A 12,355-nucleotide genomic window follows, 5' to 3' on the forward strand; every position below is an offset into this window, starting at 1 on the left:
ACGGCCTCAACTTTGCCGACAGGAACAGGAACGGCCGCAACATGGCCGACAGGAACAGGAACGGCCGCAACATGGCCGACAGGAACAGGAACGGCCGCAACATGGCCGACAGGAACAGGAACGGCCGCAACATGGCCGACAGGAACAGGAACGGCCGCAACATGGCCGACAGGAACAGGAACGGCCGCAACATGGCCGACAGGAACAGGAACGGCGTCCCCTCCGGAGCCGGCATGACTGCTTACAGCTGCCGAGCTCGACGGAGGAGACGTCGGGCCTGATTGGGTGGAACTAACAGTCGTCAGACGGACGGTGCCCTCTGACTGGGACAAGGACGGAGCGTGACTCGACTGGACTGGGACGTGACTCGACTGGACTGGGACGTGACTCGACTGGACTGGGACGTGACTCGACTGGACTGGGACGTGACTCGACTGGACTGGACCTGAGCGTGACCGGACTGAACGGGGGCCTGGACGTGACTCGACTGAACTGGGACCTGGACTGGTCTCGACTGAACTGGGACCTGGACTGGGCTCGACTGGACTGGGCTCGACTGGACTGGGATCTGGACTAGGCTCGACTGGACTGGGATCTGGACTAGGCTCGACTGGACTGGGATCTGGACTAGGCTCGACTGGACTAGGCTCGACTGGACTAGGCTCGACTGGGCTGAAACCTGGACTGGACTCGACTGGGCTGAAACCTGGACTGGACTCGACTGGGCTGAAACCTGGACTGGGCTCGATTGGACTGGGCTCGACTGGAGCGGGGCTAGAGCCCGGACTGGGCTCGACTGGAGCGGGGCTAGAGCCCGGACTGGGCTCGACTGGACTAGGCTCGACTGGACTGGAACCTGGACTGGGCTCGACTGGACTGGGGCTGGAACCTGAGCGTGACAGGGCTGCACTAGAGCATGAGCGTGGCGAGGCTGAACGGCGACTGGAGCCTGAGCGGGGCATGGCTGACCTGGGGACTGGGAAAAACACGGCTGAACTGGGGACTGGGCAACACACGACTGAGCTGGAGACTGGGCAAAACACGACTGAGCTGGAGACTGGGCAAAACACGACTGAGCTGGAGACTGGGCAAAACACGACTGAGCTGGAGACTGGGCAAAACACGACTGAGCTGGAGACTGGGCAAAACACGACTGAGCTGGAGACTGGGCAAAACACGGCTGAGCTGGAGACTGGGCAAAACACAACTGAGCTGGAGACTGGGCAAAACACGACTGAGCTGGAGACTGGGCAAAACACGACTGAGCTGGAGACTGGGCAAAACACGACTGAGCTGGAGACTGGGCAAAACACGACTGAGCTGGAGACTGAACAGCGCGCGGCTGGGCTGGAGACTGAACAGCGCGCGGCTGGGCTGGAGACTGAACAGCGCGCGGCTGAACTGGAGACGGGGGACCGCATGAGTGCAGGAAATCCTCCCAGCAGAACAAACATGGAGCTGGGCAGGTTGGTGCAGACACGACGGTGCGACGGGGTTGGGAGGAGGAAACCGAAACCATCGGCGGTGCGACCGGCGCTGGCGTGGTGCGGAGCGCGTCGCTTAGCTCATCAAACCTAGCGCACAACCGCTCGTAGAGGCGACGAACACTGGGGCGCTCAAAAACGCTGTCCTCGTCCTCCAGCGTCAATATCCTCCACCTCCACGGCGCTGCGCTGGTTCTCCGGGTTACGCGCTCGTCGGTAATCCTCCGCGAGGATTTTAAAATAAACTTGGAGGTCGCTAGGTAACTCGGCGCAGGTAAACTCCATGCTCCCTCGGGTGAATAATATTCGCCGTAAAAAAAAGGCAAGAAAAACAGTCACTGACCTGACCGGAGGCTGAGTGCTGGCTGGGTCCAAGTTTGGCCAGATTGTTCTGTCAGGGCTCGGGCAGGCAGCGGACCCACATGCACAGCACGGAGGCAGGATTATGATCAAACAGAGGTTTATTTTCCAAGGCAAGGTCAGACGGTCCAGGTCGTACACAAGTGGTCACGGCAAAAGTACAGGCAGGGATAAGGCAAACTCGCGGTCAGATAGTCAGTCCAGGGTCAGGCAGGAAACGGTGCAAGGCAAAACAGGAACAAAACACGAGGAACACGAAACACGGGAAACTTCAAGACGCTCAGGAAACTCACAAAACTCAGGAGACACAAGAAACTCGGGGACTCAGGGAACTCATGAAACTCGAAACTCATGAAACTCGACAATCTGGCGGCTTGAGTCTGTGAGAGCTGGAGGTTATATACTGATGAGTGATTGCTAATTACGGACAGGTGTGGATACTGAGAACCGGTTAGTGAAACGACTGACTGAAACAGGAAGTTTACAAAATAAAACAGGATGTGGCGTGACAACAAGACATGGCGTGACAACAAGACATGGCGTGAAACATGACAGTGTCCTTCAAAGTCCTGCTTAGATTGGCAGTGATCTTTATCTGCAGTGTCTATTAACATGAGCCTTTCTCCAGTAACTGGTTGGCACCAGGATCCTGATGCATGTGAAGGACCTTGACATTCACAGTAGATGTTAACTTTGTCCTACGATCTATTTAGCTTTCGTTGCTTAATCTTCTTCTTCTTTTTCGGCTTTTCCCATCCTGGGTTGGCACAGTGAATCATCCTTTTCCATCTATTTCTATCCTGGGCAACTTCTACACTCACACCAGCCAACCTCATGTCCTCTGTTAGTACATCTATGTATCTCCTCCTTGGTCGTCCTCTTGCCCTCTTGCCTGGCAGCTCCATCTCCAAAATCCTTCTACCAATATATTCACTCTCCCTTCTCCGCACACGTCCAAACCATCTCAGTCTGGCCTTTCTGAGTTTGTTACTAACACAGGGGACATGAGCCGTCCCTCTGATGAGCTTGTTCCTGAATCTGTCCAACCTCGTCACTCCTAAGGAGAACCTCAACATCTTCATCTCTGCTGCCTCCATCTCTTCCTCACTGCTACCGTCTCTAACCCATAGAGCAGAGCTGCTCTCACCACTGTCTTGTAAACCTAGCCTTTGAGTCTTGCTGACAGTCTTCTGTCACACAACACTTCTGAAACTTTCCTCCACCCACTCCAACCCGCCTGCACTTGCCTCTTAACCCGTTTTCTACACTCCCCGTCACACTGAACTGGTAAACTCCTGCAGCTTCTTGACCTCAGCCCCATTGAGGCTCCCTGTACCCCGCTCCCTCTCGTTTAGACACATGTATTCTGTCTTACTACGACTGACTTTCATGCCTCTTCTTTCCAGAGCAAACCTCCACCTCTCCAGCTGTTCCTCCACCTGCTCTCTACTCTCACTGCAAATTACAGTGTCATCTGCAAACATGATTGATCCTGTCTGATCTCGTCTGTCAGCCTGTCCATCAGCATAGCAAACAAGAAGGGACTCAAAGCTGATACTTGGTATAGTCCCACTTCTACCTTGAAGTCTTCTGTCTGACCTACAGCACATCTCACCACCATCATACTCCTCTCCTACATCCTGGACTACTCTGACTTCTCTGCCACTCCTGACAACCTCATCCAGAACCACAGCTCCTCCCTCCACCCTGTCATACGTCTTAGGACTGTTCCTTTGGAGTTCTGTGTCGTCAGGTTCATTCCTTGTTTTATTTTCCCGCACTCCCAGTTCTGGCTTGTCATGTTTACTTTACCTTTGTTTTTCAGTCATGTGATCACCAGCTGTTTCCTATCAGTAATTACTCTCTGGCAATTAAGCACCAGTACTCACCACTCTCCTTGCCAGATTGTTTGTTGAAGCACTTTGTTGTTCAGCCTTCCAGCGATTACCAGTAAGTCTATGGTTTTGACTCGTGCCCTGCCTGTACCTCTGCTGGATCTTTTGATTACTGGTTTTGACAACTGCCTTATTGATCACGTTTTTGCCTGCTGTTTGCTTTTGATACCAATAAACCCTGTTTGCTTCAAGTCCTGTCTCTCGAGCTGTGCTTTTGGGCCCATCACTCCTGCTCGCTCCTGCCGAGCCGTGACACCTGGGTTGTTAGCACCTTTCCATTACTGTCTTTAATCACCCTTATCTGTTGCACATCCTTCCCATCTCTGTCTCTCTGTCTGGATAGCCTGTACAAGTCCTTCTCTCCTTCTTTTGTGTCTAACCTGTCATGCTCATCGTAAGCTTTCTGTTTGGCCACTTCCCTCTTCCCTCTGCTATGAGCTTCCTTGTCCTCTTGTCTACTTTCTTCAGTCCTTTCTACAGTACATCCCACTTTCTTTTAGCCAACCTCTTCCTCTGGATGCAGTCCTATTTCCTCATTTTACCGCTCATCACCTCCTCATCACCCCTATTCCCCTCACTAACATGCCCACTGAAATCTGCTCCAACCACTACCTTCGCTCCTCTGGGGATACTCTCTATGACCTTGTCAAACTCGCTCCACAATCTCTCTTTTTATTCTAACTCACAGCCAATTTGTGGATACCCACTGACTACTGTACATTCACCATCACCCCATCGGGATCTAGCTTTAAGCTCATCACCCTGTCTGAGACTCTGTTCACCTCTGGACCATTGTTCACAAACGTCCCCTTCAGGATCAATCCTATCCTGTTTCTCTTCCTATCCACACCATGGTAGAATGGTTTGTATCCTCCTTCAATACTACGTGTTTTGCTGCTCTTCCACCTCGTTTCCTGCACACACAGTACATCTGAAATGTATGATGAGCTTAATCGAGGCTCTTTGCGTTTCCCTGTCATTGTGCCAACATTAAGAGTCCCTGTTCTCAGATCTATGCTCCTGCCTTTCCTCTTCTCTCTCTGACATCAAAAACCTTCTGCCTCCTCTCCTCCTTCGACCAACAGTAGCCCAATTTCCACTGGCACCCTGTAGGTTAACAGCACTGGCTTGCAACCCCTGTGGCTAGATTTCTAGCTGCTTAATAACCTGGAAAAGTAACGAAAAGTAGATCGAGGTAACAACTAATATTTGAGAAGCAGCAGTAAAGACATAAAGGCTAAAGGCAGCAGAATCGGCACCACCTCATTTACACTATTGTTTCACTTTGAAATCTAAATACTGATGTGAAGCTGTTTGCCAGCTGTTGATGAGTCTATGCTTTCTGAATGTTTTTCACAGTTGTTGATGTTTTTCTTTCTTTTTCCTGCCTAACTAGAAAAGCGGGTCCACAGGACCTAAGCATAAATACTTCAAAGCTGTGTCTCATGTTTTCCAAGCCTGACTGTTCTGATCTGTAGATGGATGTTAGACAGGTAGAAGGAACATGTAAGTGTCTTGTAGCTGACTCAGTGCCCTTCTTTATGCTTTGTGTAAACCTCATAAGCTAGTATAGGAGCATGTGAGGCAAAGAGCCATGTAATGTAGAGTGTCCTCTGTCATATATATGTCAAATATAATAAAGTCGTTTAGAAATCAGCCCTCAGGTTCGGCGTTTAGGAGGACAATAGCCTCAACGTGTCGCACCTCAGTCTACATATTGATCCCAGGGTCTGCTGCTTCAGTACACATTTCAGTCATATTTCATCAAGTCAAGTTCAAATTCTGTAATTGGTCTACAGGTTTTTCATTTCTGTATCTGAATCATCTCTGTTTTCTGTGTATTTCATCTAAATCCTGGTGTTGTTGTTAAATGCAGGTACAACGTGGATACAAGGAGCTCCAACCTTTCAAAACATGTAAGCTGCGCAAGAAATGATAAATGCATGGAGCTTGGAAGTTGGTCATTTGTTCACATAGTCAGTTTTTGTAATTTTTATTTTTGTAATTCTATTCTATTATATCTGATAAGCAGTTTCGTGAAGCCGAGGACACTCAATAACCCAGACTTTCCAATGTACTGGCTATTTATTACCACAATTACCACCACTAATTTATTACCACCAGAGTGCACAGCCTTTAGTAAGTCACTTGTTTTGTTACATAGAGTGTGAATGTGAGAGTGAATGAAATGTTTCCATTCTGACTTTCCAGGTTTTCTTCTAACGTGTGCTTTGTTTACTGCCTGCCCACCTGGATGAGCAGAAGGTACAGTAGGCCCACATGCCACTCTCCTTCACTTCATTTCTGTTTGTAATTTTTTTTATGATCCTAATGCTGTGGGTCGGTTCTGTGCCCCTCAGCAAATGCCTTGTCAGTGGGTGTACTGCTCACACTCCAGCTAAAACATGTTACTGACTTCTGTCATGAATCTTTGTTAGTTCCCAGTCTGTCATCATCTCTGTCATCTCTGTGTCATCCCAGCTGCAACCTGTTAATCATTAGATCAGTATTTAAGCACCAGCATTCACACCATCTACTTGCCAGATTGTTTGTACTTCGCACTGTTCAATTCATCCATCCATCCATTTTCCAAGCCGCTTATTCCCTGGGTGCTGGAGCCTAACCCAGCTGGCTATGGGCGAGAGGCAGGGTACACCCTGGACGGGTCGCCAGTCTATCGCAGGGCAACACAGAGACAGACACCACACACACACACCTATGGGCAATGGAGAGAAGCCAATCAACCTAATGCAAGTCTTTGGACTGTGGGAGGAAGCCGGACGCAAACACGGGGGAGAACGTGCAAACTCCGCACAGAAAGGCACCAGGGCTGCCTCCGGGAATGTGAGGCGACGGTGCTACCTACCGCACCACCGTGCCGCCCCTGTTCAATTCAATTCAGTTTTATTTATATAAAATCACAACAAAGTTATCTCAAGGCACTTTACAAGGTAAGGTTTAAGACCTTAGACAACTAAACCCAACAGATCCCACATACAGCAAGCCTTTAATTACAATTTGACAGCTACAGTGATAAAACTCCCTCTCTAGGAAGAAACCTCCAGCAGAACCAGGCTGGATGTGGGCAGCCATCTGCCTTGACTGCCGGTTGGGGTGAGCTGTACCGGTTGGGGTGAGGGGATAGAAAGAGTTCTCTCTTCCTATCCCCTCACCCCAACCGGCACAGCTCAGTAACAAGCAGGATGGTTGGACCCGGGACTGGATACAGGCAGGATGTTTGAATCCGCAGCTGCACATCACAGACACAAAGCTCTGAGTCCAATGATACCTGTAGGTGAGGACAGAGTGGAGGAGAGAGAGACAGAGAGAGAGAGCGGGGGAGAAGCACAACTACTGGAGAGAGAGAGACAAGGTTAGTTAAACCTGGAACAATGATGGGAGGTTATTGAATAGAAGAGCACTCCAGCACTCGTTCCTGTAAAAGCAGCATATAATATAGACTTTGGTCTCACTCTCCATCTCGTGTTCTCTTTCCCTTGTCCATTACCCACAATATGAAAAGACACTGCGCAGTAATTATGTGCATGTTTGCACCAGTCGTTCTGATGGTTCGTATGTATATGTCTGCTCTTCCCTGTGAAGGACTTTCTTGGTCAGACGTTCTGCACGTTGGGGGAGATCATTGGTTCAACTGGCAGCAGACTGGAGAGGACGCTCTCGTAAGTACAGCACACGGACTATGATCAGATACACACACACAATATTAAAATAACACAGTTTAATGTCTTTCAGAAATCCAGAAACAGTGATGCCCAAATGTTTGCTGGTCATGTGGATGTAGTGATGTATCCATGTACTTGGTTATATGGTTTTTATATGGTTTGACAGTTTGATTGAGCGTGAGCAACTGGCCAGTGAAATGACTTGTTCTTATCGATATACTGTAGATGATAGTGTAGTTCACCTTTAGTCAAACTGTGAATAAATGATATTATAAATAAATACTACTACTACTAATAATAATGATGATGATAATAATAACAATGATAATAATAACAATGAATACATTAAACCACAATGTGGTCAGTTATGCTACAGTAACATAAAATAAAATCCTGCAGACCTGGATTTTGTTGAGTACAGCACCACTGTATGCCTGAATGTACCATCAAATTATCTGCTGTTGGAAATGAAATCTAATGACGATGGAATGCGGAGTGTCACCTGTCACCTGGTTTCTGTGTTCAGCCACCATATGCCTGGCTGCTGCCTCCAGGTCTGACAAAGTGACAGCTTCCTACCTCGACAGTATCAGCGGGGTGACAGGGTGGAACTAGACAAAGCTCTGTTTGTACCGCATGTTTGCGTAGAATTAGGTGGTCATCGCCGCAGTGAGACAGCAGCGTGAGGAATAAAGACTGTGTAACTGAACATATACCACTGTTTATTTATTAATTTGCTGTAAGTCACTGGTGACAACCTGCCATAAAATCAGAGGCATAAACAAGCTCCACAGTGACAGTAGAGGTCCCTCCACAGTCACAGAGCACACACTTAATGATCAGCCATCCATAAATTCTATTGTCAGTGTGAGCCCCCTCTGTGTCTGTCAGAAGCCATTGAGCTGCTGCCTCCATTCCATCATTTATCTTTGTTGATGCCTGTTGAAGTATTTCCTGATTCAGACAGTGAGAGCGAGAGGTGTGTGTGTGTGTGTGTGTGTGTGTGTGTGTGTGTGTGTGTGTGTGTGTGTGTGTGTGTGTGTGTGTGTGTGTGTGTGTGTGTGTGTGTGTGTAGTGCTGACTGGGTCACATCAGTGGAAGTCACAGCATTAGTGAGAGTCTGTTCAAGCCATTGTTTGTTGGAGTCGCATGGAAGTCACACACAGTAAGTAAACAGCCTAATAAGATATGCAACAGTTTGATTGTGTTCCTCTTAAAGGCGTCACATTGTCCTTCCTTGAAAGCATTGTTTTCCTGACAGCAGCAAGTGCCTCAGAAAATCCAAAATACAGGCCATGACCATTGATGCTTCCTCATGTCATCACAGATGCCAGCAATTAGCTAAAAAGGTGAAGAATTGGAAACAGACATTGACAGTACACCAGATATGCAAATTATTTCATTTATTTACATAGTTTTGGGGCCTATGCGATATAAGAGACCGTAGCCAGATATAACATTATACAGAAGCACTGTTTTGATCTATGTGACATCCAAACATCACCAGAAACTGTGCCATTATTGTTAAGGCAGAACCAGCCATGGTTCAAATGAGTGAGTGAGTCGAAGGGAAAATAGAGGTGGTGGTGGTCAGAGGTCAGTAAAGCAACAAACACAGTCTGGCAGTGGTGGAGGTGGCATGAAGATACAAACGTGAGTAGGAGACCCCCCCCCCATGTACAGTATTGCACCTTTTAAAGCTCTAGGAATGAGATATGAATATCTATCACTGAGTTGTGTGATAGGACGAGGTTGGACATGTAGGAGAACACTACAGTACAGGCACTACAGTAAGTAATGTATTGCATCAGGCTGAACAAGTCTCAATGCATGCAGGCTGAATATAAAGACCACGAGAAAGATGCTGCAGTAGGTGCAAACTGACGATCTGATGATGAGACACTGACAACAGCTGTGACTGCTGGAGCAAACCAAGACAGATGAAAAGCACCAGGTCAGAACCAGGGCCCAAGGCTGAAACACAGACCAAGCTTTAGGCTACCAGTGAAAGAAAGGGACACTTGAACTAAACTGTGCTGGAGTTGCATTGTATCAAGGTACACAACAGATACATTTTAATGTGAGACTAAAAACTGTTATTGAAAAAAATTATACTGCATCAGAATTTCAAAATTGTGTTTGTGAAGAGAAGCTACTGCATCTAATTACTGCTGTTCACTGTCAGAGCTGTGTTACAGCAGATTATGCACTGACGTCAGTGACTAGACGTCACATGTAGTCTAATATATTATTCTCCAGAAATCTTGGGCTCTGCATATCTTGGTACTTACAGTATATTTGTAGCTAATGAGGTTGTTGCTTGTGACAACATGTGTGGAACGGTTTTCCTCAACAGCCAAATGTATCCTGAACCTACAGAGGTGCCTGATAATAATTATATAGATATCAGTACAGGTATGGACGACTGGATAATTGCTTCACGTCTTATGCAAAGAACACAGACATACACCAGTGATAAAAGCCTATGGATCCTCTTGTAGTGACAGACGTGTTTCCAAGGCAACAGAGAGCATGAAGTGTACTTTATTCTACTTCTGAAAAATCCAGCTGGGTGGTGATTTGCTTCCTCCACGCTGCTCTATTATTCTGTGCTTAAGATGACATCAGTGCCAAAGCGGAAGCGGGTTCTGTGGCATTTAGCACATGGAGGATGGGATTAGGAGGGAAACCCATCTCGAGTACCAGTCATGGGGCACTGTCTGTGTTCGGGCAGGTCCAGTGCTTATAGACTGGAGGACGCATGCGCAACAGCAATCACCGACCTACCAACAAACATGGAACCTACCACCCCCCATAGTGTGGTAATGTTTTCCACACTTGTGCTAAGAAGCATTGCTGCTCTAACGACAAACATATATTTAGTATTTTTGAACATCAATGCAATATGATTTCTTTCTTGGTCTCATAGTCAACAGGGGTCCAGTATGTCACTGGTATGTAGAAGAAAGAGTGTGAAATATCTAATTTTCCACTTTGTACTGCATACTGTACCTTATGACGTGCAATACCTTGTACTTTTATTCGTCAACCAACCACCTGTCATCCCTTAACACTGTAAATATGCACATATAATATATTATGTGCAGCAACATAACATATATTTTAAACTAATACTTAAAACTTTACTTAAACTTACCTCATACCTTATATTTCTTGTGTTAATGTTTTCTTTTTTTGTTTTTGTCTACTGTTTTTTTTGCTGCTGTAAACAAAAGGAATGAATGTCTATAAAATGTCTTCAACTCCCAGAATGTTTTTTTTTGTCACAATGAGTTTAATTAGTTTAATCCATAGCTTGTTGCTATGGATGCTATTCAATCATTGCAGGACATGGCTCTCTCAGACACCTCTCTGCACACAGTAAGAAAAATAGCAACAGAGAAGTTAAACTCCTTATATCCATATACATTGCATCTCCCCATCAGTCATCTTGACACAAAATACATATGACAAAATTTCTTGACAAAGGTAAACAAACAAATAAAATGACACTCACCATAAATATAAACAACACAAATTTCACTAAATTACTTAGCTTATAAAAGGTCATACTGTATGGATTCAATTATAGAACCTTCACTTCACCTTAACTGCAAAATGTTAGCAGTTAGTAACTTACAGTAAACATACAGTAATGCAGACGCTAGCAAAACGTACCTCAATGGCCGCACTAACCTACAGGGAGTAAGTATAATTTGGGACCAAATCAAATCTGTCAAATCTCCAGAAATTAACACATTGTAACGTCTTTCAGCACCACATCCTCTAACAAACAAATCTAAATTTCCCTTCTTCCCTTCTTTTAATTCTTATAACAGTATAACAGCATCAGACAGCAGTTACATACATGTATGTTTGTGAAGATGTGTCATCACGATCAAACTTTACTGGACACATTTCTTTTGAGATGTCTCTCCACCTAAGATGCTGTGGTTGTAGGAAACAGGTTAAAATAGGATTTAAATGACTTTAAATAGTTCATGATAATCTGGAAGGATGATGATTTTGTTACTTTGTTCAGTGTCAGACACTTTGGACAAAGATGTACAATGAATAAAACAGAAACACTCCATATTTTAGGTTTCAACAGCGCATGCATATCTTCTGCTCAGGTTATCCGAGTGGTGTGTTTAATGAGGGCTTTGCCTCTGTAGCGACAGTCACTCGAAAATAAATAGAAAAGCTGTTATTTGTTTTTTTGTTTGCCACTGAAACACTAAAGCAGCCTGAGCTCAGCTCTTTGCTGAATCTACATGGTTCCTATCTGTCAGCAGTGATTTGTCATTTAACAAACTAGTGATTAACATCACATTTAGCTTTTGATATGTTGGATGAGTAATGATGGAGCATGCAGGTCAGGTTCTGATCTGGACTGATCTGTATAAACACTTACGTTGGGGTGTTGGGGGGGAAGGAGACTGCATAGGAGACTGTGGGTGGTGAGGCCGTGGCTGCTGCTAAAGCCTCACACTAAGCTAAACCTTGTAACTGAGCAACATCACAGGGCTGTGGAAGTGATTGGAAGCGATAGGAACTCTGAATTAGGCCACTGGAATTCAAGGGAGCTACACATGTGGAAAATACTTCAGGGAGGTGCTGAACCTTGACAGACCTGCAGAAAGGTTTCCCACCACTCTGCTACAGTTTTACTGAGGCTTTTGGGCCTTTAAAAGTCAGAATAAGAATATTAACTTTATATTTGTGATGCTACATTTGCACTTGACACCAGGACAAATGCTGGTACTGTAAAGTCTTCTTCGCTTTGCCTGGCAATAAAGACGTTTAGTTCTAGTTTAAACATAACTAGTGGCTTCTAATTTCAGAATTCAAATTAATTAAATCAAACCTGCTCAACTGCAGCAACTAGAATCATCAGTTTACCAGACAAAATGGAGCCAATGGTGAAACTTGA

The 12,355-nt window shown here is 45.9% G+C and overlaps 1 protein-coding gene across 6 annotated transcripts in view; it reads left to right on the forward strand.

Annotated features, from left to right (window-relative positions):
- Positions 1-12,355, forward strand: part of LOC114856236 (copine-9-like) — a 135,872-nt gene that overhangs the window by 76,785 nt on the left and 46,732 nt on the right. For 5 of the 6 annotated variants that reach the window (XM_029152040.3, XM_029152038.3, XM_029152039.3 and 2 more), the window contains 2 exons: positions 5,616-5,655; positions 7,340-7,419. In XM_029152040.3, the coding sequence (XP_029007873.1) occupies positions 5,616-5,655; positions 7,340-7,419 (120 nt within the window). Of the gene's footprint in view, positions 1-5,227; positions 5,246-5,615; positions 5,656-7,339; positions 7,420-12,355 lie in introns of those variants that run through there. The other variant, XM_041070999.2, reaches the window with a different exon arrangement.

The sequence above is a fragment of the Betta splendens genome, chromosome 5 (genome assembly GCF_900634795.4).
Source record: "Betta splendens chromosome 5, fBetSpl5.4, whole genome shotgun sequence".
In the NCBI taxonomy this organism is placed as follows: domain Eukaryota; kingdom Metazoa; phylum Chordata; class Actinopteri; order Anabantiformes; family Osphronemidae; genus Betta; species Betta splendens.